Source organism: Varroa jacobsoni, unplaced genomic scaffold, assembly GCF_002532875.2.
Source record: "Varroa jacobsoni isolate VJ856 unplaced genomic scaffold, vjacob_1.0 contig00363, whole genome shotgun sequence".
NCBI classification, from domain to species: Eukaryota; Metazoa; Arthropoda; class Arachnida; order Mesostigmata; family Varroidae; genus Varroa; species Varroa jacobsoni.
This window is the reverse complement of record NW_019214455.1, coordinates 127,722-154,415: the sequence shown is the minus strand read 5'-3', so window position 1 is coordinate 154,415 and position 26,694 is coordinate 127,722. Positions and strand designations below refer to the sequence as shown.

At 41.8% G+C, this 26,694-nt stretch overlaps 1 protein-coding gene and 1 long non-coding RNA gene across 2 annotated transcripts; one reads left to right on the top strand and one right to left on the bottom strand.

Annotated features, from left to right (window-relative positions):
• Nucleotides 1-10,632: 10,632 nt before the first annotated feature.
• Nucleotides 10,633-12,567, bottom strand: LOC111271121 (uncharacterized). Its single transcript, XM_022851711.2, has 4 exons — nucleotides 12,321-12,567; nucleotides 11,822-11,939; nucleotides 11,533-11,676; nucleotides 10,633-11,302 (listed from the first exon to the last, which is right to left on the bottom strand). The coding sequence occupies exons 1-4, from the start codon at nucleotides 12,333-12,335 to the stop codon at nucleotides 11,244-11,246; spliced, it is 336 nt and encodes a 111-aa protein (XP_022707446.1). The 5' UTR covers nucleotides 12,336-12,567; the 3' UTR covers nucleotides 10,633-11,243.
• Nucleotides 11,632-15,697, top strand: LOC111271122 (uncharacterized). The gene is made up of 2 exons (XR_002686685.1): nucleotides 11,632-11,716; nucleotides 15,359-15,697. It is a non-coding gene; the product is annotated as an uncharacterized LOC111271122 (long non-coding RNA).
• The last annotated feature ends 10,997 nt before the right edge of the window (nucleotides 15,698-26,694 follow it).

The following is a 26,694-nucleotide window of genomic DNA, read 5'->3' as shown; positions in this document are numbered from 1 at the left end:
GCATTTCCGAAAATGAAACCTACCGAAATAGCTTGAAAAATTGATCTATCATGCCCCAGTGGCAATTTACTCAGTCTTCTAAGCCACTTTGTTGAGCAATGAGTCTTAACTATTATACAATTTTCCGTACTGCCTTTCTAAGCCTAACGTTCCGCCGCAACAACGACAAGATCACTTTAGGAATGTGTATAAAACTAGGCCTGTTTTCTGTAGTGTGTTCACGTTCAGGGCACCTGAAAAGAGTTGCTCGCCACATCGACAGAGGGGTAGCTTGCTTGGAAGTACTTGTCGTGTTGTGGGGTTCTCCTAGAAGATTACGCAGACCCAAGTGGTGCAAGAAAATAGATCTTCGTCGTTGCTTGGCTTTGTTGATTTAGACGGTTGAAGAGAACCTTTTGAAGCTGTCTCGGTCGACGCATTCGATGGGACTGGACTTGCAGGCGGCGAGTTATCCGGGGTTGCTGATGGCAGCTCTGTTAGCTGTGGCGACGTCGAAGGTAAACAGACAACTTAGCTCACAACGTAACAGATGCGCCATTTGTTGGATTTGACAGTAAGTTAATGTTATTAATGTAATTATTCCAGTAAAGCAAACAAATGAAATGACAAGCAACTGCCAAGTTTTTCGCTTGTCACAGCTTAACTTCTGGCTGAACAGGGACATTAGACGAATAAGAATAGAAAAATTAGGCTTATTATAGAAACGAGGCCTGGCAATTGGCAGTCGAATTAGATTCACTAAGTAAATCACTATTTCTAAGATACCCAAACAAATAGAGTTCAGATTATCCAGACCCGATCTGCTTGCGATGGATTACCCCATCACTATTTTAAATTTCAAATGGAATCATCGAAGTTGGTCGGATTGCTTAGCTTCAGGGTATTCCTGAAGAAGGTGAAGGATGTTCCAGGGAAGGTTGCAACGCTTGTCCTGATGTGATTAACAAAACGGGCCAAACTGCAAGCCGCAAGCCTGACTATGTGCCTTCTTTCAATCTAGGTAGAATACATCGTAATATTGTTGCTAGGATACAATGAGAGCTACTCCACTACCGAGATACATATAGTAAAGTTGATTGAAATAAAGTAACGAAAAGGGCATCGATGAAAAATCAACTACTGTTATAATAAAATGAAAAGGCAGTTATCATGTTCTTCGTGCACGTTACTTTCTTGAGCGGATGCGGATTTAAAGTGAGAAAGGTTTAAACAAATTCTCTTCATTGGCTATGGATTCGCTGAAGATTAGAAAATCACCTTTATGGGAATACTCAAATGATTGTTTTTTTAAATTTAAGATCACCTATCACACGACATGGATGAAACCATAACATGTAACTTAAAGCTATATCTTTGTTCAACCAGAGCAGGGCAAAGTTGGATATTATGCTAACTTGAAAAGGTCGCTATCGTATAAGTTTGTACGGCTTAAAACTGTCACAAATCACAAATTTCGACTGGTTTACAGAGAAAATTCACGCAAGTGAATCGTTATCGTACATTTTCGATTGTTCGTCTTATACCTCTATCTCAGGTTATGTAAATACACTGCTCTTCTTTTTTAGCCAACGTTTGTATTTGTAGAGGTAAAGAGGCCACCAGATCACCATCTAAGGTGCAAGCCCCAAAGCGTTTATTAAGCTATTAGCAAACAGCTTTAGATACCTGCGGGGTCTAGTACCTATGGTAAAAAGATCGACCCACGGCAATCAGCACCGTCCTTACAACGGCATTATATGTGTTCCAGAAAACAAAAGCCAAATGATCTGCGTTGGGCGGTTAAGCCTGCATTGAATCCTCTCGAAACATTACGTTGTCTTCATTGTCTCTAGATTAAAGCCAATACCGAAGACACCCGTTTTGATCTGGGTTACTTTAGATAATTAGGCGTCGTTCAACCAAATCAACCCATTGCTTCAGTTGTATGCTGTAAACTGAACGTGTTTCTTCATAATCCTGCAAACAGACGGGCACGGGTTATTTGTGCGATGCAAATACGTAAATATCTCATACCATGCAATGAGCTCTTTTACTGTTTTATAAGCTGCAAGCTACAAATGAAGTAGCGAGATGAGAGCGTACAATGTTGTCCTGATAATGAGTGTGGATGGTCAATATTCATTTTTGTTACGCGGAGCTAAGCCTAGGTGCGGACACAACACTTCCCGCAAGGCTGCACTAAGCTTTTTTTTTGCTTGTGAATCCGTGCACTGAGATACCCGGTACGCAACACATAAAAAGCCCTCTGTCTTCCTATCAATCCCGTTTGTATTTTTCTATGGGTTTATACTTTGCTAACTCTGTTATAAGGTCTTTATTCAGAATAGAAATAGATTAATATACCAACGCTGTAAGACGCCGCCACACATACATAGCGCATCGAACATATATTTTTACAGTCAACAGATACTGGTTCGCCTCTGCATTGGCAAAGATGGGCCTCTTCAGCTAGTTTTTACTTAAGCTGGTCCGTATGCGGCAAGTCCATACAAACCGAACGACAAAGACACTATAGGAGACCATTGGATCAGACCTATTTAACAGGTAGAAAAAATATCACAATATGTAGAGGGATCTGTGCGATTGTGACACGGAAAATCGTTTTATGCTGGAAAATATTGTACACCCACACAGACGAGTACTGCCGGGCGAAACACGATGCAGTGCATTATTGTCCAGCTCGCCTTGGTTTCTACGAGTGCGGATTTGAATGTATGCTTGAGGCCCCATTTTATGTCTGCCATAAATGGCCGAACCATGCATCGGTTCCCTAGCACGTTCTGCCTTCCTCTTAATGTATGCATATACATAGTAATAATGATAAATGAGACGTAAGTTGCTAATTGCTTGGTCCCTATCGTTCGCAAGCATACGCTGTCCCCGTCCTGTGCGGAGGGTGCAACGCTTGATGCGTATTATTATTGTTATTATATCTATACATGGCCACTCCCAAATCGATCGATCGATCGTGTCGTGTTCCGTCTTGTTTCATTCAGAATCTACGGCCTACTCCCGACTACATGAACAGACGATTGATGTGTGCTATTATTTCGATTCCGTTAGCGGAAAACGTACCTATATTTATATTAGCCATATTAAATTGTATTGATTTGATCCGATTTAGACAAATTAACTGAATTTGACATAAATCTCAGTTAATCATGCAGCTGTCTCGACAACGTTACTTCACCGATATGATCTGACTGAAAAATTCTATCGGACTTGAATTTATTGTTTTAACGGGAACTAGTTGGCCGATTTTACTAAGGAGGCCGATAGCAGCTGCGTCCAGCCGTCAGCAAGAGCCACCTTCTGGACGCCATCCAGTGCGCGCAATTTGTATAACATTTGTTAATGAATCGTGTGCCTTCTTCGAACAAACGGAATTGTTTAGACGACTTATTTGACATATGAAGCGGCAATGCCGTGAACAAATCAACTAAACGAGTAGGTAATTGTGTGCAAATATAAATTAAGTATAGCGGAATTAAATTTAGGCAAAATCATAACTTGACAGGGTCTCGTTCTGCGCGCGGTTTGTTGAAGAGCGCAACAGGAACCCGAACAAATTTCTTTACAAACGTTATATATATATGTGTGTTTGTTTATATGTATTGCGTTACGCTCAAGGAAAGGCGACTTCTTAGAGTTAGTAGGCACAGATATCGACAATGGTGGTCTTGAGCTCAGCTAAAAACTATTATCATTTAAGTGAATTTTTACGGTCTGCCATGTTTAGACTGCTATTCGATGGTAGTTCCTTAAACAAACTGTATAAACCAATCCTAATCATTTTGTTTATTGTACTGAATTGCTGTTAAAAGAACCAGACAATCGCCAAAGGACGAACTTTATATACAGGGGAACAAATGTCTGACCGATATTTGCAGCGCATTTTAAGATTTACGCCACCAGAGGCGGGAGCCGATTAAAACATTTGTCACCATACTAAAAAGCGTGTTACTGTGTTTCCTTATAGCGTATATTTTTGCTAGAGCTTTGATCGCATCACGTTAGATAAGTGCGTTGGGCGTCTTCCATTATCGTTCGTAAGGTTTCTAATGTTACCTCCTGAAAATGAATTTTATTATTTATCTATTTCAAACGGGCCACGATTTTCTCAAGTGTCTACCATTGCTTTTAAGCCAGTTGATCGGAAAGATCATTTGATTGACTTATTTGAGCCAATGGGCCATTCTGTTCTTCAAGATCTACTAACCAGTAAATGTTGCTTACCAATCTTTCTATACTCAAACCGTAAATGTATAAATGGATCATAGAAAATAGGCGCAGAGTTAAGAAATATAGTCGCTGGCTACTGCGTCGTACATTAAGATAAGTAATTTCGAGAACGCTGCAAAGATTCTTTGCCTGAGAAACATCAAACAAAAGCATTTTCTCCTGCTAGTTAAGTAAGATTACCAATGGAAGCGGAGCGCCAACGAGATCGGGTCTATAATGGACCACAGCAAATATCCACCCTAATTGTAAGTGACAGGCAGAAACTGGACCACTACGATACGACCACTACTGCTGTAATGGTCCTATTTTTATGCCTCACTTTCGTGCGTTCCTGCAGTAGTTAGCATTAATTCAATAGCTACCAGCACAATTTATACTGCGCGAAGCGAGAAATCGATCAGCGCGAGCTCTGTCGGTGATATGACCTTATTGGCAAGTTTTCCATTATTAGGTACTACCTCAGATGGCACACAGAACACGCAGTTCAATTTTTCTAGGTAGATTTGTCCTTCTTTTTCTTACACACTTGTCTAAATGTGCTTCCCGAAACTCATTATGATTCCTTTTTGGTTTCATAAAAGCGTATCTAACTGATTGACAACGCCAAAACTCCTACGTATTTATGCTATTGTACGTTCTAGCAGTTCGCTGGTCGCTCTACATTGTGCTTCTCGACCTAGTCACACTGGTCTTAAATGCCTGTTGAAATCATTCCATCCTCGTGTTACCATTAGTACTAGGTCACCGGATGATGCTGCTATTGCTGACAGATGCCCAAGGGGGCGTTGCTCTGCCCGAGTCTCTTCCCTTTCGCCGACTCATGACTCGCGGCCTCGCCTTCGGCTGATGGTGGTAGTCGCCTCACGTTGTCGTGGCTTCACGGCCAGTTGCGCTCGGTTCTTCCGCCTCGTCTCCTGTTCGTCGTTTTCCTCCTGTGGCTTGCGTGTCCTACGAATGAGCGCCATTGCCAGTCGCCAGTAAAGCTAGTAGCGATACCCCTAAGTGGCGCAGCGATTCTCATTTTGCCCCGTTACAATGCCCCTTCGCACGGCCGAGAGCTCGCGAAGTTGTTTGGGCATAGTACCCCCCATCTTTTTCCTCAGCTGTTTCCAAGCTAATTTCCCCCCACGCGATACTGATAGTGGCAGCACGTCGAAACCCGCCTGCCCACAAACGAACAATTTCGTCGACAAATTGTTGCTCTCGGCTGCCTGGCTGCCCCCTTTTTAGTTTCTGTTTCCCATTCTATCCCCGTTCAATGATAGCGATGGTAGTCTGCTCCCCATTCGTCCGACACTCGCAGTATCACGCTACTCGTTCTCTTTACACTAGCAGCACAACGCAGTTCTGCAGAACTACACCGCTGCGCGTCACCATCTCGCTCCACCCCTGGGCTTCCTTCTCCTCTGTCCATCTCTTTACTACTCGTTACAACCCTCGGGTGCCTGTTTCTTCGCCGCCATCCGCACCCGGTGTTAACTCACTTTCCGTTCCCGAGTTGTTGCTTCTACTACGAGGAGATCCCCGATGCCGCCGCCAGCACTCTCTGTCTGACTGCCTGCCAACCGATCTTGCTTCTATGTCCTCCGATTGCTTTAGTACCACTGCGAAAACTGAACGCCTCCCTCTTCTCTGAACACGGTCTTCGTTCTAGAGCGCTCGATCCTATTGTATAGTACGTTGGACGTGTGTGTGCGTCTACAGTTCCTGCTTCTTGTTGCCGCAGGCCCCGAATCCGGAGCTAAAACTACCACCAATTTCACCGCATGTTCCCCTCAACCGACACGATGATCAAGTTTGATGCAGTGTTCACAGATGCTGTAGTGGAAGGCCCGCACGTCGGTGTGGGCTGACGCAAAGATCGAGAAAAACAACCTATGAACAGAATGTTTTTTGCTTCGACTTTCATTCAGTCGCTGTTTGCTTGATTCTGCTCCCTGTAAACTTCTTTTTTCCATCTTCTGCGCGTTTTTCTTCTAAGGGTCCATGGCCAGCCCCAAAGAAATCACTTGGCTTTATTTATTGCCAATAAGTCAATCCTGCCCCGTTCCCAATCTCGACCCCCCGGCAACGCGTCGAAGTACTGCAAACAAAAGCACTCCTCCTTTTCAATGTAATGGTGGTGAAGCTGTTGCTGATACTGGTGCACCATGCCCCGTATGCGACGTCTGTGACAATTGTAGTCTATAATTCTAGTTCATGGGCGAATAGAAATTTAAGGGGTAACTGCGTTTCCGCTGGGCTTCAGTTTAGCTGTCGCTCTAGCGAACCAATATCAAAATTAAGTGGAGAATAAATGGGATAGGAAGCCTTGAAATACCAAGTATACCAACGAAGACAACTCACGTCCGGGGCCCAAAATAGGCCGGCAAACCAGCGACAAGAAGCAACCAGGGAGTAAAGGGAACAGCTAGAATCCCGGCTACTAGTAGCTCCAAGAATAGAGGCACATTTCTGAGTCGGCTTGTTATGGCTGGCGTCGCCTCGACTGCCACGAGATGGGGGGTGTTCCTCCTCATCAATTTTAGATCAAAACTCTATTTTGTGCTGAAGGAAGTGCGCGTACCGCACACCCCTTTCTCAGTTCCACAGCGATCACGAGTTCGTCCTCAGACTTACACCCACCACCACATCACTAAGTTAGCCAATGGAACAGAGAGAGATAGCGTAAAGGCAGGGCCAAACGTTCTCCTGGACTAACTGGGTTTACTTGTTCATCAAGATCTAACCGCTCGCTCACCTGGTTGAGAGACAACCAACCAGGCCTCCTCACCGTCGAGCCTGGTTGCTTACTGCCCTATGTAGGAAAGGCTTCAAAGCCTGGCAAGGCATAGGCCTCTTTCTCCGCCTAAGCCAGCAGCCCCAGCTTTTCCTCATCCAGATAATAGTAAAGAGCTAGTAGCAAATCCCATTAATGAAGCTTTCCCGTCCGTCCTCTCACTCGTCGGCCGTCGGCTTTGCCAAAGCTGTGCCCCCTACACACACAAATCTTCCTTACACCTAACCCTTGCCATTCTAGGCCTTTTCACCATTCAGTCAAGCCGCGGAGGAGCGATGGATCGGCAGCACAGGGTCGCGCGCTTCGCAAAGGCCGTTCAAGCGTAGCGCAACTGGTAAATGCTGATCCAATGTAATTTTTGCCCTTCAAGGCGTGAGGCTTCTATAGATCGCTATGACGGTAGTACTCTCTACACAGCGATCTCCAAAAGATCCATGCCAGGAGCAACTATGGTAACACCATTTCGATGATTCGAAACTAATGGCTGCAATATGGAATTATTGCTTTTTTTAATCCCTTCGTTTATTTAGCTGTACAACTGCTGCGAATAGAAACGTATCATTTTGGCCACTGCCGTCAATAAAAACGTGAGCAGTTCAAATCAATTTGTAGTCAACGATCGTTCTTGGCGTACATTCTGCTTAACGAGCCAATATAAATGAAGTAGGTTTAAGTATTGCCGCATTCTGCATTTTGCCTGCCATAAGCTACGTATAACATACGCGTGTAAAATCATAGTGAACAGATCAGAGGTCTTGTGTGGTGGTCTGTAAGCACACGAAGCGTAAGTTCTTTTCTTACTTCTTTTCCACAGTCTCCTGTTTAATTTCCAAACATAGAAAAGGATTCCACCTGAGAAAAGGGGCTGAACTGTCAAAGCCGAGAAACGTAAGAGGGGCTTAATACTTACTGGCATTGATATTTTTCAACAGGGCATAGCTCAAGACAGCCTGATTCACATTACTATCAATGGGTCGACTGACACCAAGACTTTAAATTATAAAACCCAGCCGTGGTACTGGGATGGTAAATTAACTCTTACCAGGCGCCATCCGCTCTAATGCGATAAACGGCTAGAGTGACTGGCCCCAAGATGAATATCCGATACCTTGACACGCATATAGAAAGACGTAAAGTGCAGCTTTTTGCCTTCAAGTTTGCCAACGATGTATCAGGGAAAACAACGTTCAAAACGGTACGGTAGTCATGAATCTACCCTAAAGTTAACAATAATTGTTATGAATTCACCGAAACACCTCTAAAAACCTGAGTTCATATAAATGTTTCACTTGCAGATCTCTGCCCAACAATATAAACTCTAAGATGAAAAAACAAACTACTCTATAAGATGCTGCTGTATATACATATATATATATATATATATATATATATATATATAAAACAAATTTGATGGGCATTTACCGCAAGTTCCCAAGTGTAGTTGACAAATGGCCCAATTACTCTAATGTTTTTTATTTGTTTGAAGAGAACGTACGTTTACGTTGAACGCTGAAGCAGTAGATCGCTATCATGTCAAAGCCAATTACGTCAAAAATCGTAGTAGGCCAAAATATCGTTATCACACCACTTGCGCTGCTGCTAAGTGTCTCCTGTTTCTGGCACACTCATTTAGTGACCGCTCCAGGGCCACCTTACAGACTGCTTAGCTTCCTACTGATTCATCTACTCCGCTTTGTCGTCGTGACCGATACTGGGCTCAACGAAGGCAATGCTGACGACAGCTCAGCCTTTCCGAACGCACGAGCCAAAGGGAATCGTCTTCCCGCCTCCCAAAAGGATTCCAGTTAACCGATTGGCTAAATAGGAAGATGAGCAGCGGTTACTGACCACGCCAGTTGCAGCCAGTACCACTATGGCACTGGCTATAGTCTGGACAACCATGCGTCAGTTCCAAGCGTTTCCTCGTGCTTCTCCTTCCTCTCTTCCTCAGTCTCATTTCCAACTATCGCTACGGGGATGCTGTGTGTATACTAAGGCGTAGTGTAGTGATTGAACTATTGGGCAAAGGCCTAATGGGCTTCCCCCTGAGGTTTGCCCAGAGCCCTATTTCGGCCTGCGTCAAATCCTGTGTCCTCGACATTTCTCGGTTCGAGTGCAAAGCGTTTCAGTCGATCAGCTACCAGCAACGTAACAAACGCGTTGGACGCTTAGTGTCACCGCCAAAATGGCACTAGTATACCGATAGTTTGCGTGGACGATGGCAAGCCTTTTCTTCTGCGAGATTCCTTAGCGCTTTTCGCTGTGTCGTCTACACTGGGTGGACAATACAAAACAAGGCCACCAGCAGGGTCGCACTAGCAATAGAAAAGCTGTCTTCGATCATTCTTTGGAGATCTCTTGCCGGCCATGGAACGATCCGGCAGTCCCGTCAGTGAACTGCATCTAAGGTTGCCACCACAGCTATGAACAAGTGCGTTTGCCATTCGAACAGAAGCAAAAGGAAAAGTTCTATCAGCGAGATCAGCTGCTTAGCTGTTGACTCACTGAGAACTGAATAGAAACAGCAGAGATGTATCGTTAAGGGAAAGACAAAAAAAAGGGGGTGGCGCCTTGGGCCGCTTGCTGAAAGACGCAGCTTTGTGCGGTGCAGATTGACAAACTTTACGTTATGGCTATGAAATGCGAATGTCTACAAAAAAAGTGTGGCCTTCATCCGTTCTTGAGAATGGCTAACTAATTCAAACGCAACTTGGACCTCCTTGCGTCCTTCAGAAGACAACGAACAATAGCTAAGGAAAGATGACAGGACAAATGATGATCGCAGCTTCAGTATTTTCGATCTAACTCAGTTCTTTAGAGAGAAGTTTGGGTATGGGTATCTGCCCTACGTGAGCTGTGTTTGGCTGCTGTCGGGAGTGTTAGATTCATTATTAAAAATCGGTTACATTCGTTTGCGGTTGCACATGAAGCAAACTTATATGTTTGTTTGTATAAGCCTGCGCAGGACACGTGATACGACCTGTTTACAGTGTACTTTCAACGATTTTTCGAACGACATATTGTAAAGAATGTCCGGTTCTCATTCATTACGACCACATAAACATTACTATTCGTCCATAAGTCATATTATTAACATTAGAAAGTCGTAACAAATTCTGTTTCCCTGATGGTGCAGTGGTAATGTCTCTCTGTAGCTGTTAAACCTAAGGTCCTGTGTGGTGGTTCAGGTTCGAAACCTGGACGACTAGACACGCGTTGTTCTGTGTTTGGGCCAGAAAGCCTGACAGAATGCTTAATGAATAGTGGCACTTATGAAATAAGTGCGAAATTCTGGTGCACTTGTTTCTATTTTGGGGGTCAGTGGTTTAATGCAATTGATGACCCCCAGTAGCGAACGTAAGCTTCGTCGTAATAATGAATTTGCACGCTAGGTATGTACATCCGATTTAGCCATCTTCTCCGATTATGTAAGTATCACGTACGTTAATCTCTATGCACGAATTCTAGCCGATTCTCTATCGATGAATTCCCATTTCTCACTGAGACTGCTAGATCGAGTTAACATCAGTAAACGTTCATAGAGCGAGTTTACCATGTTTTCGCCGCGTCAAATCAATGTAAGGGCATCGCCAATGATAATATACATAGAATGTAAAATCCTTCTAATTGGTAATTGGTTTATTGGCACTTTATTTGCTACGTTGCACGCCGAAACACGGTATTACATTACATAGCATTTACATATTTACATGTGTAAAAGGAATGATACATCAGTAATATTGGATTGATACCGATGTCGACATTATCCTATAATGTTTATCTAGATTTATTTCTATAGACATAAGTATTTCACGAGTTTCGTATTCGGTACGTGCACACATGCAAAACCTCTGATTTGTTAGCGGACACTAGCGAACAAACAGATCGGCCACCGACAAAAATGAATGCCCACCAGAGTGCGGACCCGTTTGCTTTTTTCAAAAGGACCACAAATGTTCATTCACAGCATTGGCAGCGACGACTGCGACAAGTCACAAAGCGGTTTAAACAAATGGTAATATAGAACTTTGTATTATCTGTCTCAGGTTCATCAGAGACAATTGAAATGTATGCCATTGTCAGCCCTACCAACAGTGAGTTGAACCTTGTAGGAAGTCAAAGGCAGGATATCAGAATCAGAGTCAACTGTATTTAACAAAATATGCCTTTACTCGGAATATAATTTAGGTGTTTCTTACTTTAATGACCTGCCTATTTTGGCCTACCACTTCCATCCACCTCCACTTTTGATTTCCGTGACAATATACCCCTTACCGCCGCCTGAAATATAGAAATGTAGCCAATTATTGCAGGAGAAGTACTACCTAAATACCGTTCAATGTCGCATTTCATAGATAATTTTACGGACATTTATCACTAACGAATGAGCAATCGAACTAGACAAAAATATCACTCGTATTTTAAAGCGAATCATTTAGAAGTTATCATGATATAATCGTCTTTACTAGGTTCACCTATCACTTCAAACCCTTGCTTAACCGATGGTTTACCTCCAAAATCATCCCCATGTGCACCTCCTCCTCCATGGTTTTTTTTGAACACGAACGTTTTTTTTGTCATATGCCCGTATCCTAGGTTCGGGATCGATCGCAGCACGACGGTCTCACCGCCACCATGATCCCCGCCACCGTAATCTAGAATAGTACATTTTTGGCCTCATTACAAGCAACCGTTGTAAGTGATATTACAAATGATAAATTGGAAAACATACGATATACAGAGAAAGAGAGAGTAAATGATAATTGTGCATTATTATATATCCACCGTCGCCGTACCTACCTCTACCGCCACCGATTTCTTTGATGATAAACGCCTGCCCTTCAACCCCGTCTCCTTGCCAGCCTTTGCCACTCCCGCCTCCGCCGCAGAAGATCCCGCCAAAAAGGCATGCGATCACCTATTTTACACGAAAATAATGACTATTATTATGGATCATTCGCTCAGACACACCTTCGACTACCCGATATGTCTTACAATGAGACCAGACGTCATGTCATCGTTTGTTTTTGATAGACAAAATGAAAAAAATACACATATCTCTTCCGGCCTGCATACTATTAGGGTTTTAATTTAGTAGTATGCATTAATTGGTTCGATGATAAGTAAAAACAGGCCAACCATTCATTTCCGCCGTGACGGATAAACACACATAGACAGCCGTCATCTCAAACCTTATTTGATCGTCGTAATCGCTGCCAGTGTCCATCTAAATTGAGCGAAGTATCGCGGAAACGGTTTACTAATTCTCAAGCTTAGGTTATGCGAATTTTGTACTTACCAGTATAGTTCTCATGATCTCCGTATTCTGCTATTGGCAAACTTCACTGGTGAAGATTATTTTTTGATCTTATTCACAAAAGTGCTGCCGGTTGACCGTTGCGATCAGAATTGGTCATGGTAGCTCCTTGTCTTATATAATGCACACAAAGAAGACAGAAAGAGAAAGAGGGTTTACCACAACAACGAGACAGAGGCTGGTTCACCCTGGTTGTCAATGGCGGCCAAGCGATGCGCCACGGTGCGGCGCTGTGATTATGTCAGAGGGCCTCCAGCCAACTGTCGATATCGCTGATGCCCAGGTGGGGAGTCGCAACCTTCACTAACGACCAACCAACAAAGCCTATACACGTCACATCTGAGAAAGGTGCGCATATCGTGACGGCCAATGGATAACGGAGGACAAGGTTGAGCAAATGATGATTTCGACAACTGCCGCCACAGTAGCACTCATCGCAGACGGACGAATAGTCAGGGGCACAGCAGCGATGAATTAGTGAGCTGATGCGTCATTAACCGATACGAGCCGTTTGCCAGACCGGCGGGGGTTTTTGTTGTGTACTAACCGGACGTACAGCGTGAAGTTGGACACAGATAGTCAAAACGACATACAAATTTCTGCTATCGAAGCGACAGCGATCAAATAGCCAATATTTCTTATTGCAAAACCTGTAGCCAGACGCTACCCTGGGCCCGCCCTTTTCCAACCCCATCTCCTGTGTGTCGTGTTATGTTTTTCGCACAACAGTTACATTACCGCTTGTTGTCGCACCCGCTATAACATTCGTAGCGACAGGAGCTTCGGCCATTGCTACTGATCCTGTTATGATTGTAAAGCGCTATTGATTGCTAACTTACCATTCATACTTTGGCTTTCCCCTAACAACTCGGTGAGTGCCTGCTATCTTGAAATGTTTTGACGCCGTTTCCTCGATGTGAATGAATCGCCGTTGTAACGTGATGGCGCTAAAGTGGTGCATCAAATAAAGAAGGTAATCTAGCAGGACTACTGGCTAGAAGGAAAGCTGTACAAGTTAGTTGTTTTAAAAATACAAAATGTCATAAAGTCCATGGCATCGTATATATACAATCGGAAGCAATGTGGAAGTGAAGCAAGAAGAAACGTGTCGAAGAGCATCTAAAGAGACTTGCATGAGACGTATCTGTAGATTCTTTGAATTCAATAAATTCGAAGTGTTACAACGTTTCGATACGCGTGAATTACACCGAAACACAGACGGCCTATAACTCTGAAGCCATCAGCTGAAGTGACCGAATGACGCACAAGCCCTATAAATTATTCAAATTAATGCTAAACGGTAGCTTCACATATCAATGACGGCCTATATCAATGGTTCAATGAAATCGATAGATTCTGTTTCCCGTTCTGATATGTTTAAAGACGGACTTTCGTTCGTTGTATAAGTCATCAATAAACGGCATCATCAGCCCGAGCTAACGTCTCGGATGACGTGCTATTACAATGATAACAGTGGACGTATATGGCCAATAAGTAAAAAGTGCTATTGTATATAAACACGATGATATTAAAAAGCTGCTTTGTAATTCAAGTTATTTTTCTAAAAATGCAATGATCTTTCGAGATTTTTAAGAAACAGTCTGTGTATCGTATAATGATACATATATAAGATATATACTTTAACCATACATTTTGGCGATCCAAGTCAACTCATTAATGTGTAATTTTCAATTTAAAAAAATGTAAAAATGGCAAAAACGTTTCCATAACCATGTTCCTCAATGTTTGTGTCGTACGAGCTACCCACTCGCCACTCGTGCCCCATTCCCAACACCGCCTACTTGTCAACAAATATTGTTAACATATACGACATTAATGACTTAATATCTAATACACTCTTCAGAAAATGTAAATATAGGCACAAAGCAAACTATTTTGCAAGATCAATAACGTATTAGAGCTAAAAATCAACCAGCAATGGTTCTTTCATCGTTCCCATACATGAAATTTTTTTAGATAGCACACGTCCGTAAGCAATCAGGGACCACGAAGGCGCGTGCCTATCGATCAACGGGTAGGGATAATCATTATAGCGCATGATCTATACGTGAAAGATGTTTTGAGCATGGAGTCACATCTATTACAAGAACAGACATATTTCACAAGGTGAAAGTTAGAGAAGTCTATATAACGACGATGAACTGGGCTCGTCTGTGGGCTGATTGCCTCTCTGAACAGTTTTACCTGAATGTAACGTTTCCGAACTAAGCAGACAAGAAAACACTATTAGAATACGTAATTTACGTAGAATACGTAAGGTCTAGAAAATTGCACTGATTTATTGAATGGCGCTGATTTAAGGAGTGCTTGCCTGTTCTGCTAGTAATGGGCTACAAAGTAATACTTACTTCTCATAAATTATGTAATAATATTTCCGATTCACTTTTTCGTGGCTTGATACGTTCAGTCCCGAATATGTCTGACGCAAATAAAAGCATTTCGAGAATCGGGTACGACCAAAAGCATCTACCTATGCCCAAACAAGCTGCATAATCCAGCTAATCAGACACAAGTCAGGACAATTTTACTCATACAATTACATTTTAGCCAATCGGAACAAATATAAACTTGTACCATTCTTTTGGCACAACTGTTGATTGATTTTTTAAATTTACAACTGCTAACAAGCGAATCGTAGATCGCCTCACTATACCACACGGTGGTTGAACCCTAGTAACGCACTCTATCAAAAATCTATGGACTGAAGTTTGACGAACAGGAAAGGCCAGCAAGTCAACCAGTTTCAATAATCCATATTTATTAATAGACTAGAAAAAAAAAAGCTTAAAAGCAACCCTGTTGATTTGCCTTGTGCTTGATTTCCTTATTAAATTATATTTATTATTACTTATTAAATATACTAGTTTATGGCCCAGTGGATCGCGCATGCGACGTCTAGTGTGATCGTACAGTCGCGCCTGCATCCTGACAGGCGAAACTGAGCGATCGGAAGATGGGCACAAAAAAGGCTCTGAGAAAATATATTGCAATCCCTTCAGGCCTCCTCGGGCACCGCTGTGGAAACAACGACATCATCATCCTCAAGGGCGAACTCAGCTAAGAAGATGAAAGACAGACTACGAAAATAAGATACTCTCCAAACGAAGTCCAATGCATTCTTTCTGTCCTATGCTGCACGATCACCTTACCGGCCCACCGAACAGAAAAAGGAATGCCTAATATCCGCCTGCCTTCGGAATCTGCTAGCGGAACGGAATCTTTCCCTCTCTGACTCTATGTCTATCGGGTTATTTATGCCCGACCCAGTATTTTTAGTCTGTACTGATTAAAGAAATAAAATAAATTATTACTTCATATATATATATCATGTAGCTTCATTTTTACTGTGTCTCTTCATTTGTACTGATAGCACGGTATATGATTCACCCTACAACTAGTTGTATGCACCGTACTTCTCGCCCTAAAGGAAGGAACAGTCATATCTCTGTATAATTTGTACATTTTATAGATAGTACGTTTACCAGACTAAATTCCATGTACGTAACATAGCGGAAGTACAAATTTGACGTTTCAAGAAGAGCCATTTGCGTAATATTACGTGATACGTGTTTCATACGTGATAGGGAATCAGTGAAACAGCCAGACGATTCGTACAAACATCGAGTAAATTCTGAGGCACAAATCAGGTTCAACATTCAAACAGATGAATGAAGGGGGGTCTTTTTTGACAACACCGAAAATATATTCACGTTCAGATATGAACTGCGTTCCTGCTTTGGCGCGTAAAACGCTTTCGCGTGAAAATACTAATTGGCTGTATTTTCAATCTTATTTCTATCCGCTCTTAATATTGTAATTGAACAAACAAAATACCTATTTAGCGATATAAGGGTAATTATTCGATAATTTCTCTGCTAAATTTTCTATCGAATTTTCAAAGGCAGGACAACCCAGGTGGCCTGTCTTTAGAAGACTTGCCCTGCCACGTTTTTGCAATTGCTCTTGCCTGATTCGCCACCACGACCTGATGCTATATTTTGTTTGCCATGGCGCCGTACACTGATGTCACACAACAAGATTCCCTTATATGTATATATAAGGGAAGCTTGTTGTATAATCGATATCGAATTGTGCCACATGGAAAGCACGTGTTTAAAGTAAATGACACCTGTATTTGGCATGAGGAGCTGAAAGTTCAACGGTCAATGTTTGTGCATTGCGCTAAGAAGGGCTACCTTATCAGTAACAACGACGAAAACTCTCGGCGCCAACTCCCTTCTATTAATACTTACCGTTGGCAGTATGTAGATAAACATAGTTTACCGTTTAATAAACGAATACATAAATCAGTACGTAACAACCGCTTCGCTCTCAGCCGTACACTTTTTTAATCGTACGTTTAGGCTATTGTCAGCAATACCATATCTAGGCTCGGTTGGCTGACGACCGGACGGTCACAATTTTAGAATACAGGCCCAACAGCAACAACAAAGGCCAACGGATAATCTTCACCGACGGATAAGGTTTCCCAAACACGACGAGCCACCCATGAAGTTACTTCCGGTCATCGTCGCCATAGTTCAGGTGCGCAGCCCTTAACGGTTTTCTACGCGGTAACAACAATAGCAACTATGGGAAGCAACGATCAAATAGTACCGACATTTTAACAGCGATGACCTGGCCATATTTGTCAGGCCGGTTATCATTCACAGATCACCCGTCCGTGTTATTCAATGGGCTCGGCCGGTTCGACCGTCAAGAGCAGGAGCAAAATTATCACTACCTCAATCTTCTACGTCCAACTATATTTTTATATATAAATACCATATGCTGTATGGATAGGTGAGTGTATATGTACATATAGGATGAGACGCTGTGCAGAATGCAATGCATGCGTAATCGAGTGACTAGTGCCTGACTAGTGACTAGAGTTCGTGCCTGAATTTGTATTGGTCGTAGTAGTGGGAAACCATCCGCTGCCTGTGTTCTGCTAAAGGGGCACCGAGTAGAATGGGAGAACAAGCTTATGAACGCCCCCTGCTCTAAGCTCAACACGCATGATTATTAATAAACGACTATCTTCTAGTGGCAGAGTAAAGATATCTTCTAATGCATAACTGCCCACGTGTGGGCGTGCTTTTCTCATTTGTTATCTAACAGCGATGCGACAAACAACAGTCACAACAATTAAACTGACGCCTCTTCAATCTAAACCATGAGTCATCTTTGTGAGGCGCTATTAAAACCTCGAAGTGGATGGGGCATCGTCTAAATTTAATCATTACGTTCGCTGACTCGCGTACTACATAATAAACCCCCTCTAATTTCCTATTACTATGTGTTAATACTTTTTCAGAGATGAAATATTCAACAGATGTCTTGTAACTAAAATAAAATATAGCTTTTATTACGATCATTATCAGTCCTGCCACGTTGATTTTCTACTACGGTGTTAGACGTTCGATGCGCTCAGGAAAGAGGTAGAAAGATAACATAGTTATTGCTCATTTCAATTATATCTAGTTATCATTGTATATTGAATGCTTACTTTGATATGCCTGGTAATAGGTGTGATGACATTACCCGTTCAGATGACGGAATGGTCCTTAGTACTGTGCTTTTCTTATCTGATGTTCGTTTAATCATTGAATTTCGTTCGCAAGTTAGATCCTCTTCACAATGTTATAGCCATGCAACACTAACTATTGATCTATCGATAATTAGCGGTTACAGCTTATAACAGAGGATGCCCTGACATGCCGCCAACCATCCTGATAAAGAAATTTATGTTCTATCTACCGCGTGTATCTACAGGTATGTAGCATACACGCACGCATCTATGTGTAGGAATGAAGCCTCCTTCTCTTCTCTAAGTAAATATCGACACAATGCACGGTCTCCCTCCTATGTATTGGCTTGATATTCGGGCTCGGCGGCTGTGTCGCCCATTCTGTTCTCAACATTCCGCCTGGGTCGTTCCTGCTAACATTTACGCCCATGCCTCATATGTTACAGATTAACGTACATGATCGTTTTGGGATTATTACCGAACTTAAATTTGTCAATTTAACTTGGCCAGCGATCAAACCCTTGCGCCTATAAGATTATTGCTGCTGCCGCATTGCTATATTGTCATATCTACCTGTAACTCGAAGTTATTCACACATGTTAACAATGTAAGTTAATCGAAGTTTCGTTCTGCTCCTGTGAAGGATTATTGCATTAAGGTGACGTAAACCTTTTTTAATGCTGAGACCCGTAATCTTGTTAGTTAATAGCTCGACCTTTACAGCGGTATCAATCATACTAAAATAGAGAAAGTTTTTAGTATGCAAATAGCTCTCTCTATATATATGTATATGTATGTGTAGTACCTCTACGTAGGAGAGATAACGACCAGTATCTCATATTTAGGAAGTCATCTATTATTACGACCCATTTATTTACCTCCAAAGAGGCGGCGTGATCTGGGTAGCTAATACACATATCATTGATTGCTGTCGTAAGCATAACTGCCAAACACGCCGCCATGTTGGTTTAACGTTAGCAAATAAAAAGCATTATCAGAAGAAAATACGAAACAAATGAAGAAAAATAAGGTTTGAGCGGCCATGCCATTTCATCGATCTCTTGGGAAAAGTCCAGCAAGAACTACTTTGAATAGATTTCAGATGCTTGGCGCTATGTCCAAAAATAGGTAATTTCGAGGCCTTTTGCACAAGAAAGAAAAAAATCACTTCAAAGAGAAATAGGCGAATTTAGTTACAATAAGCATTCACAAGCTAGAAATTTTAATTAGGGATTTTTGGATGCATCTGTCAAGGTAAAGAGAAGTTACACAGTCCTTCTGTAGCAACAACGAATTGCTATGCAATAGGCCGTACTATTCACGATGGCAACTGAACCACTATGATTTCATTGACGAGATACGGACATGCTAATTTCAGAGGTCAACATGAAGCGCTTTTTTAGGTTTGCTCTCTACTGTATTTATAGATAGATTGCACATATGTAACGTCACATTTTAACCTCCTGAAAACCAAAGAATTTGACAAAGGAAGCCCCCACCCCACTAGTAAAATATAGTATAGACGTTGTAATGTTTCATAATGAAAGTGTTGTCCAGAGAATCGTAGCAGTGTTTGCGTTACCATGTTATCGAGCTCTGTTGCTGCTTGCTCCGTTCAACGATAAGGTTACCGGACCGGGCGGTAGCGGACCAGGTCTTTTGGGCGAATCAACAAGCACAATCGACAACACCGTCGACGTTCGGGAATACATGCGTGATTGTTATATGTGAAACACGTATCGCTATTAGAACGCGTTCGGTAGTGCAATTTTATCACGTCTTATGACGACGACAATTTTGACGGAACGAAAATTGATATAATTTCGGATCGGCAGTTGTCAGGGCCCAAGCACTGCTCCGGATATGTCTAGCTAGATTTAGCGAAACTTTTTGAGCAGACGAAGTTTTGCTGTCGGACGATATTTATATACGTATATATACATATATATGTATATAAAATGAGGCTATTAATCTTGTTAGAAACGCGCTTTAAGTCTCAAGTTTATCTTATGATACGCACGCAACATTGCAGCTTTACGCTGCTAAAAAGAGGTGGCTTTTCGTAAATTTCCATTTTCGTCGGGGGAGGATCAATGCGTAGATTCGTTGGTAGAGTCTTGCTAGAGTGTGTAAGCTTCAGATCGAGATATCTGTATCAGTATATTATATACAGTCACGCTTCGAAGCTCTGAAAGAAGGTCACATGTCACGCTTAACGTTTCTTGAGTATTTCAAATATTGCGAACCTGTCAGCCATCCTATTCACATGGTGCGAGGTGCGGTCACAGTTGGTCAAGTAATGATTTGTTTAGTTCGTATGTAAACGTTGGACGACGTTACGGGTGGCAAAAACGAACCGGAAAGCCATCTGTATTAGTGTCTTTTTACGATACGTCACAATAAGAGTTACTTGGTAATATTGTATTACGTAAGTATCATAGGTACAATGTCGTACTACAGCAACTAGTTTCAGTTTAGCAGATGCGAAATTATTTATTCAGTATGCAGATGCCTGAAGGTCGCGGTTTTTGGGACCTTGCGTTGGCAAACGAGCTACCTTATCTAAAGATCCAGTTTATTACTCAGAATACGTGGCTATAGACGTTTTAAGAACGCACAATAAGAACGCACGGGAATTGCATGTTCTAAGGTATCGGTTGTGAAATGAGCTCGTACGCCACACATGCGCGTTGAAATCAAGCATTTTTACTTCGAGGCCTATTTTTAAACCACGGAGTAACATCATATATGCATACAGGTCGAGTCCATCTGTCTGCCTTTAACCAGTCGATTGCTGATTGGTCAACCCCATTCATTGTACTTAATAGCCCCAGTGAGTATGGTCCAAATGAACAAGTAATCTTCTGCTTTAGCTACGATCCGGAGAAAGTACGATCTATTTCCAATGGCATCCTCTTACCGACATCATTCGCTATTATCCTATACGTGACTGTGAACGCTCATGAAAAGACGCGAAGTAGCTTTGTTGAACTATAGCCAAACTCTAACACGTCCATTCACCCCCCCTGTTCTCTGTCGCATCGAAGCTGTTTGATCAGAATAATAACTTGCACCTATTAACGCAAGAAAATGTCTGTTTTTTTTTTTTCGCCAATTCTTATTGCATGTAATTGATGTTATTCAATCATTAATTAATTTTATAATCAATAAACTGCTGTTTACCGGCGTCCAACATAAAACAGGCGAACAAAATAAGATCGATCTTTTCAGAGCTTCTGATGATAGAAGCTTTTGCTACGTCGGAACACGTCGGATAGGGCCTGGCGAGCCGTTGTTGGGAAGGCCGCGCACAAATAATTTGTGTACGTATGGTTGCGTAATATTCGATGATTTATGGATTTGGCAACCGCTTATTGAAACCGCGAGCTTTATATCCACGTGGTTAAGGGGTTACCACAGTACAAGGAACGAACAATGTTGACATACCGGCAATAATTACATAGCACTACCCATATAGCGGAATGAATGCTACACACAGCTTGTTGCGTTACTATATCTACATACATCTATTATATCTATTGTATTAGATCGAGATATAGCGGTAAAAGCAGAAAGTAATTTGTGTTTCAGTCAGCTAAAATGTACTCGACTGAGAAACTATGGGAGAACAAAAAAAGAATAAGTGGTATGCTTAAATTGTTATTGTGTTGTGGTACATTTTAGTTTTGTCAGGGGTGGTCACGTCGGGGTTGTATTTTGCAGCATATCCGATTGATCTGATAGATTTCAATGCGATTTTGGAGCCGTCTGTTGTCCGCTTCGGGCAGTTTAATGAAGTAAACTTCTTGTAACTTATCTAAACTTAGTGCTTTGTTCGATCATCATTTGTGCAATCAAGACGATAACATGCATGTAAGGACCGTTGCCCCCAAGACTGGTGGGTAAAGCCAAAGCTTTAAAATAGTTTAGTAGATATCGTAATAATATCATTACATACATTAGTTTCTTCAAAGCCGATAGGCAAATTAAACTAATGGCATTGCTTTTGTTGATTTTCGTTTTCATGTGGAAATACATTTCTTCGACAAGATATACGGAAACATTGTTAACTTCAAAACGGCCGATTTTTCCAATTATACTGTTTCAACGTTTAGTCTGGCTTGCGTCGTGCACACCTGATTACTATTATTTAGAACACAGAGCTTCGTTTTAGTTAGAATTTCTTGATAAATTTTGTGAGGAACTTTTGGCCAAACATGTACGGGTACTGGACGACACTGAGGCCTTCTACAGATACGGTTTAATGTTAAATATGCAGACCTGGTTAAGTAGTAGGTCTTGTTAGATCCTAGTTGTACTCGACATACGCGGTATGACGGGTGTGTTGAAAAAGTAGGGTGGAAGATGATGTCAGACCATACAACTCTATAGGATTAGGGACAGCGTTTAGTTGAAATCGATTTTTTCTCTAGGTACTTCTTTAGGGCCTGTCAAATGGAATCGAGCATGATTAGACAAATATCAATCCCTAATTGTCAAGCGTCATTCGGTCAGGAAAATCCAACGACTCAGCAGGCACTGCATCCAAACGGTCGACCCTATAGTAAAACGATGCAATCCATTTAGCTGCCGACTTAATTAGAGGTCGAGTCCTCGATCAAAAACCTCGAGTGCTAATATTTAGAATAAATCCATCTTCAGCTGCTGGATGGAATCTTGGAACTACAATCGGCCCAAGTGACCCATTGTGGGCATTAGTTAACCGGGCCAGTCCGGCTTGACCTTTTAAGGAAAGATGTAGACCAGGTGCAAAATGGTCAAGAAGGAGTTTCTAAATCATTTTGAAAACTAATAAAAATGTTTTAGAGAATATTATCAAAATGTAGACGGCTAATATTATGAGTACCGCTTTAAAAGGTCAACCTTGATTTTCTAATAAAATGCATTGCTTTTTCTAACAAAAGTAAACGACTGTTTTTTGCAAATAATTACTCACTAGCCTTTAATGGGGGACTTCGAGAGCATTTGCATTGTTTAGCCTATGCAAGGGCAATACCTTTTGTGTAGCCTAACTAAGGTTGAAGTCCAACTTACGGTTTACTTAAAAGTTGTGACCCTTCTGCAGCGGGTAAGTTCTCGGACGGTGGGCCTGATTGAAAAACATTGTTTAATTATAGCAGAGACGGCGTTCATTTTCTCCGGGGTTCTCATCAACTATTGTTCTGTCTACAACCGGTTATGGAATATGAAATATTCGACCTAATTATATCTGTGACATGAATTCACCTCTGAAAATTTGCTGTTTTTGGCGATATGGACTAACCTTATATAGAAAACCGTGATAAACTGATCCGTTACCGTTGGCTCATTCTTAAAGTTCAAGTGTCATAAAAAGGCAATTGCTACGTAATCATCGTATTTAAGGTTTGCGAATTCCACAACTGCCCCTGTCAGGCTTTTGCCTATCAGGATTGATCGTGAACGTATAGAGGTCTGAATAATGGGACGTCTTCCGTGTGTAGGTTGACCGAATTGGGCTTCGAGTAGCGGGTCCACCCCGATCCAGGCCAAAACTTTTTAACCAATCTATTGTAAAGGACAAACGAACGTTTTGCTTAATATCAATGACTTGTTGATCAGCTTTCTAAAATTTTGCTTTGAAAATAAGCAACTATCCAGTCATGGGGTGATTTAAAAAGTTCCGATAGTTTAACTTCGGTATGATGAAAGTAGCTTTCAATAGGTCAATGACGTGCAGAGATAACTGTGATAACCAATGGAGCAAGTTAACCACAAAACCCAGAATTGGCTATTTTTTATACGTTGATTATTTTTCTAACATCTTAATGCCGATACTACAAATGCACAGTAAAATGGTAGGATGCTTGTTAAAATCGGAGAACATTGGCATGAATCTTTTCAGTGAATCTTGTTCATAAAGGCGTTCTTGGGTTAGTTGTAAAGAAACTTCAATGATAGGGGTAATCAGCCATCTTAAAGACAAAACCACTGATTTTTGTTCTAGTTAAAATTTCCGATAGCCGTCCTCAATCTCCTTGTGAGCTTGTCTATTATTATATCCACACACGTTTTCAACAATATTCCTTCCTGCCATAGCATAATCAATCGTTACTAAGCCCATTAAAACGCCGAGATTAGATGAGCCTACACGGATGAGCGATGCTCAACGTATGTGATAACAAAGATGTCACAAACTAGCTATTATTAAATTCCCATTATCTCAAATTCAGGGCAGTCTCAAATCACAAAGTTAGAGACAAAATATCTTACATGATTTCACCTTACAATACACTGAGTGTTTTACTAACCTATGAAGAGCACAGCACATACTTCAGTCTCGGATACCTTCGTCGTCTGAAAACGGCATGATCCGAAACGCTGTCCTCAACAAGCCGTTCGCAGAAGTTACAAATTGATATTCACCACAGTGACATTAATGGTGCCGAAGTGGGATTCTTTTTTCTAGGAGGAAGGCTCAGCGAACACCGATCCTTTCGGTTGGCCTTTCAGGGTCGAACAGGATAGAGCTAGGGCAAAGAAAAACCTCATTCGGAACTACAAGTGGCGAATATAAATTAGTCTATAGGCGTTGTCTTAGATAGGAATCAGCGCATCCAGTTCAGGTGAAGGGTTTGCCAGGCCTCACCTATGCGATACACATATAGGTAGTCTATAAGTTTCGACATTGGCAAATTGTATTCTTCAGAATCAATAACAGAAATTAGTAGTTTGAGGGGACATCTAAACTGGGAAGCTGCTACTGAATCGGATCAGAGTCGTATTTCGAAACATATGAATTTCAACTAAATTTATTCAGAATAAATTAATCGAACCAGAGATTAAACAGAATTATATTTAGCCTCGATGGGTAGTTTTTCTTCACCTAAAAATCACTCTTGTACACACGTATAACCCATCCATCAGTTAAATTATGTTGGGTAGATTCTGACTTCTCGACGCTAGTTTTTTTAGATGTACTGTTTAAGTATTAAATCCATGTCAAAATCCACGTCGTTCCGCAAACACGTCGACTTTCACTTACCAACACATAATAATATGTGCCCACTCATGTGGTTTACCAGCGACAGGCATACGACCATATCAGAGTTACGAAGAAACCCATAGTTTAGAATCTAGCTGAGGAAAAAAATTGATAATCCGCTTATCAATGATTCCTAAACCGACGTAAGCTGACCGCCTATTCTCAACAACCCAAATAAAGCACAATCAACTCGAGTAGATTCTGCCGAGACAGCTTAACAAACGATCCTCACTTTATTTGCCAATAAGAGAACGAAGAACCTCATCTAAGCCTTCTACTATGGGCACCTTTGTACTGAGCCCTCTTCGTTGGCCCCACGTGGCCCCCCTAAACAGCGGTCTTCGGGCGATTGCGTAAGTTCTGCAAACAGTACTAACTTTCACAAATGCTTTTACCTCAACATAGCGAACACTTGTTTTATACTTAATCCTCTAAGGTCTATAGTTCGTACCGAGCAACTCTTATCCATACTCCATCGTGATCTAGGCTATGGCTACGTTTTCATGGCCGACCAATTGCCGATCCAAACAACTGAAAAGTAACTGCACAAGCGGTTTAACCATGTAGAACGGGTTTTTCAGCGTTTTGCGGCCTTATTAACCCCCGGCAAGCTGTTAGTTTCTTTTTACAGCAACTCACCACGAGAAAGCTTGTGAGAAAGGCGTAATGCTGGTAATAAGAGACGATGACGTTGAAGAAAGCCATAATTTATTTTGCACTACACGTCCCCCATCCGGCCCTTTCAACGAGATGTGTCCGAACGACCCCACTTTATTATTCCATCCAGTTCGGCAGAGGAGCTAGGATGGTGGTTCCTAGTTTTTCAGCGGCTAGAGTCTCCGGTCGCCTCCTTATGAATCACCGTACTTGCACGTAGTTCGTCGCTGCGGCTTATTGTTGTACGTCAGAGTTTGACAATGGAAATCTTGAAAACGGCCTGCGCTTGTTGATTCTCTTTCTGTATAGAAGTTTGGTGTTTATCAAATACCTGCAGCTGTACGGTAATAACCAAGCGTAACTCATCAATAAATTATGGAAACTAACTAAAATGTAACCTTCCAAAAAGGCAGGAGAAGTATAGGTTAACATACAAGTCCATGACCTAGACGTATGGATTAAATGGCCGGTAATTATTCCCTGGAATGAGTCACTGGCGTACAGTAGCATCTGCTGTAAAAAAGTGCGAGCGTTTCTATTAAGGGACAATTTTCTCTACAATATGCGATGCTACGAATTCAACGAAGATACTACTAACTTGTGTTGATTAAGGTTAACAAAACGTTTCACAATTATGTACACGCGGTCGGGCAGCTTCCTTCTCACGCGCCAGTTGCCAACAAAAACATTAACAGATTCATTACTTGCAATGGTATATTATTTTTACAAATCATATTTACAACATTTGTTTACTAGTAGCTGTAGTTTTTCATAGTAACCGGCTGCTTTTCTCCACTGAGTAACCTAGAAAGCGTCCGTCACGTCCTTGTTAGCTTATGACTAAGTAAGTCAAAGGTGAATTCCATGGAAGATAAAACTTGATAAAAATTATAATCGTCTGGTACGCCTGGAGATTGAGAAAACCCGATGTTAGTGGATTGCATGCAGCTTGAAACTCTAAAGAACCTGATGCCGTGAACTAGGGGCTAAGAACTGGGACCTACGGCGGCTCTGATACGACCAGCCATAGGTAAGCCTTTTCGGTGCCTCCTCCTTCGGCTGAACACAGCTTTTGCTGAAACTCGACAAAACCGCTACGCTCGACGTTGGGACAGAGTACTGTG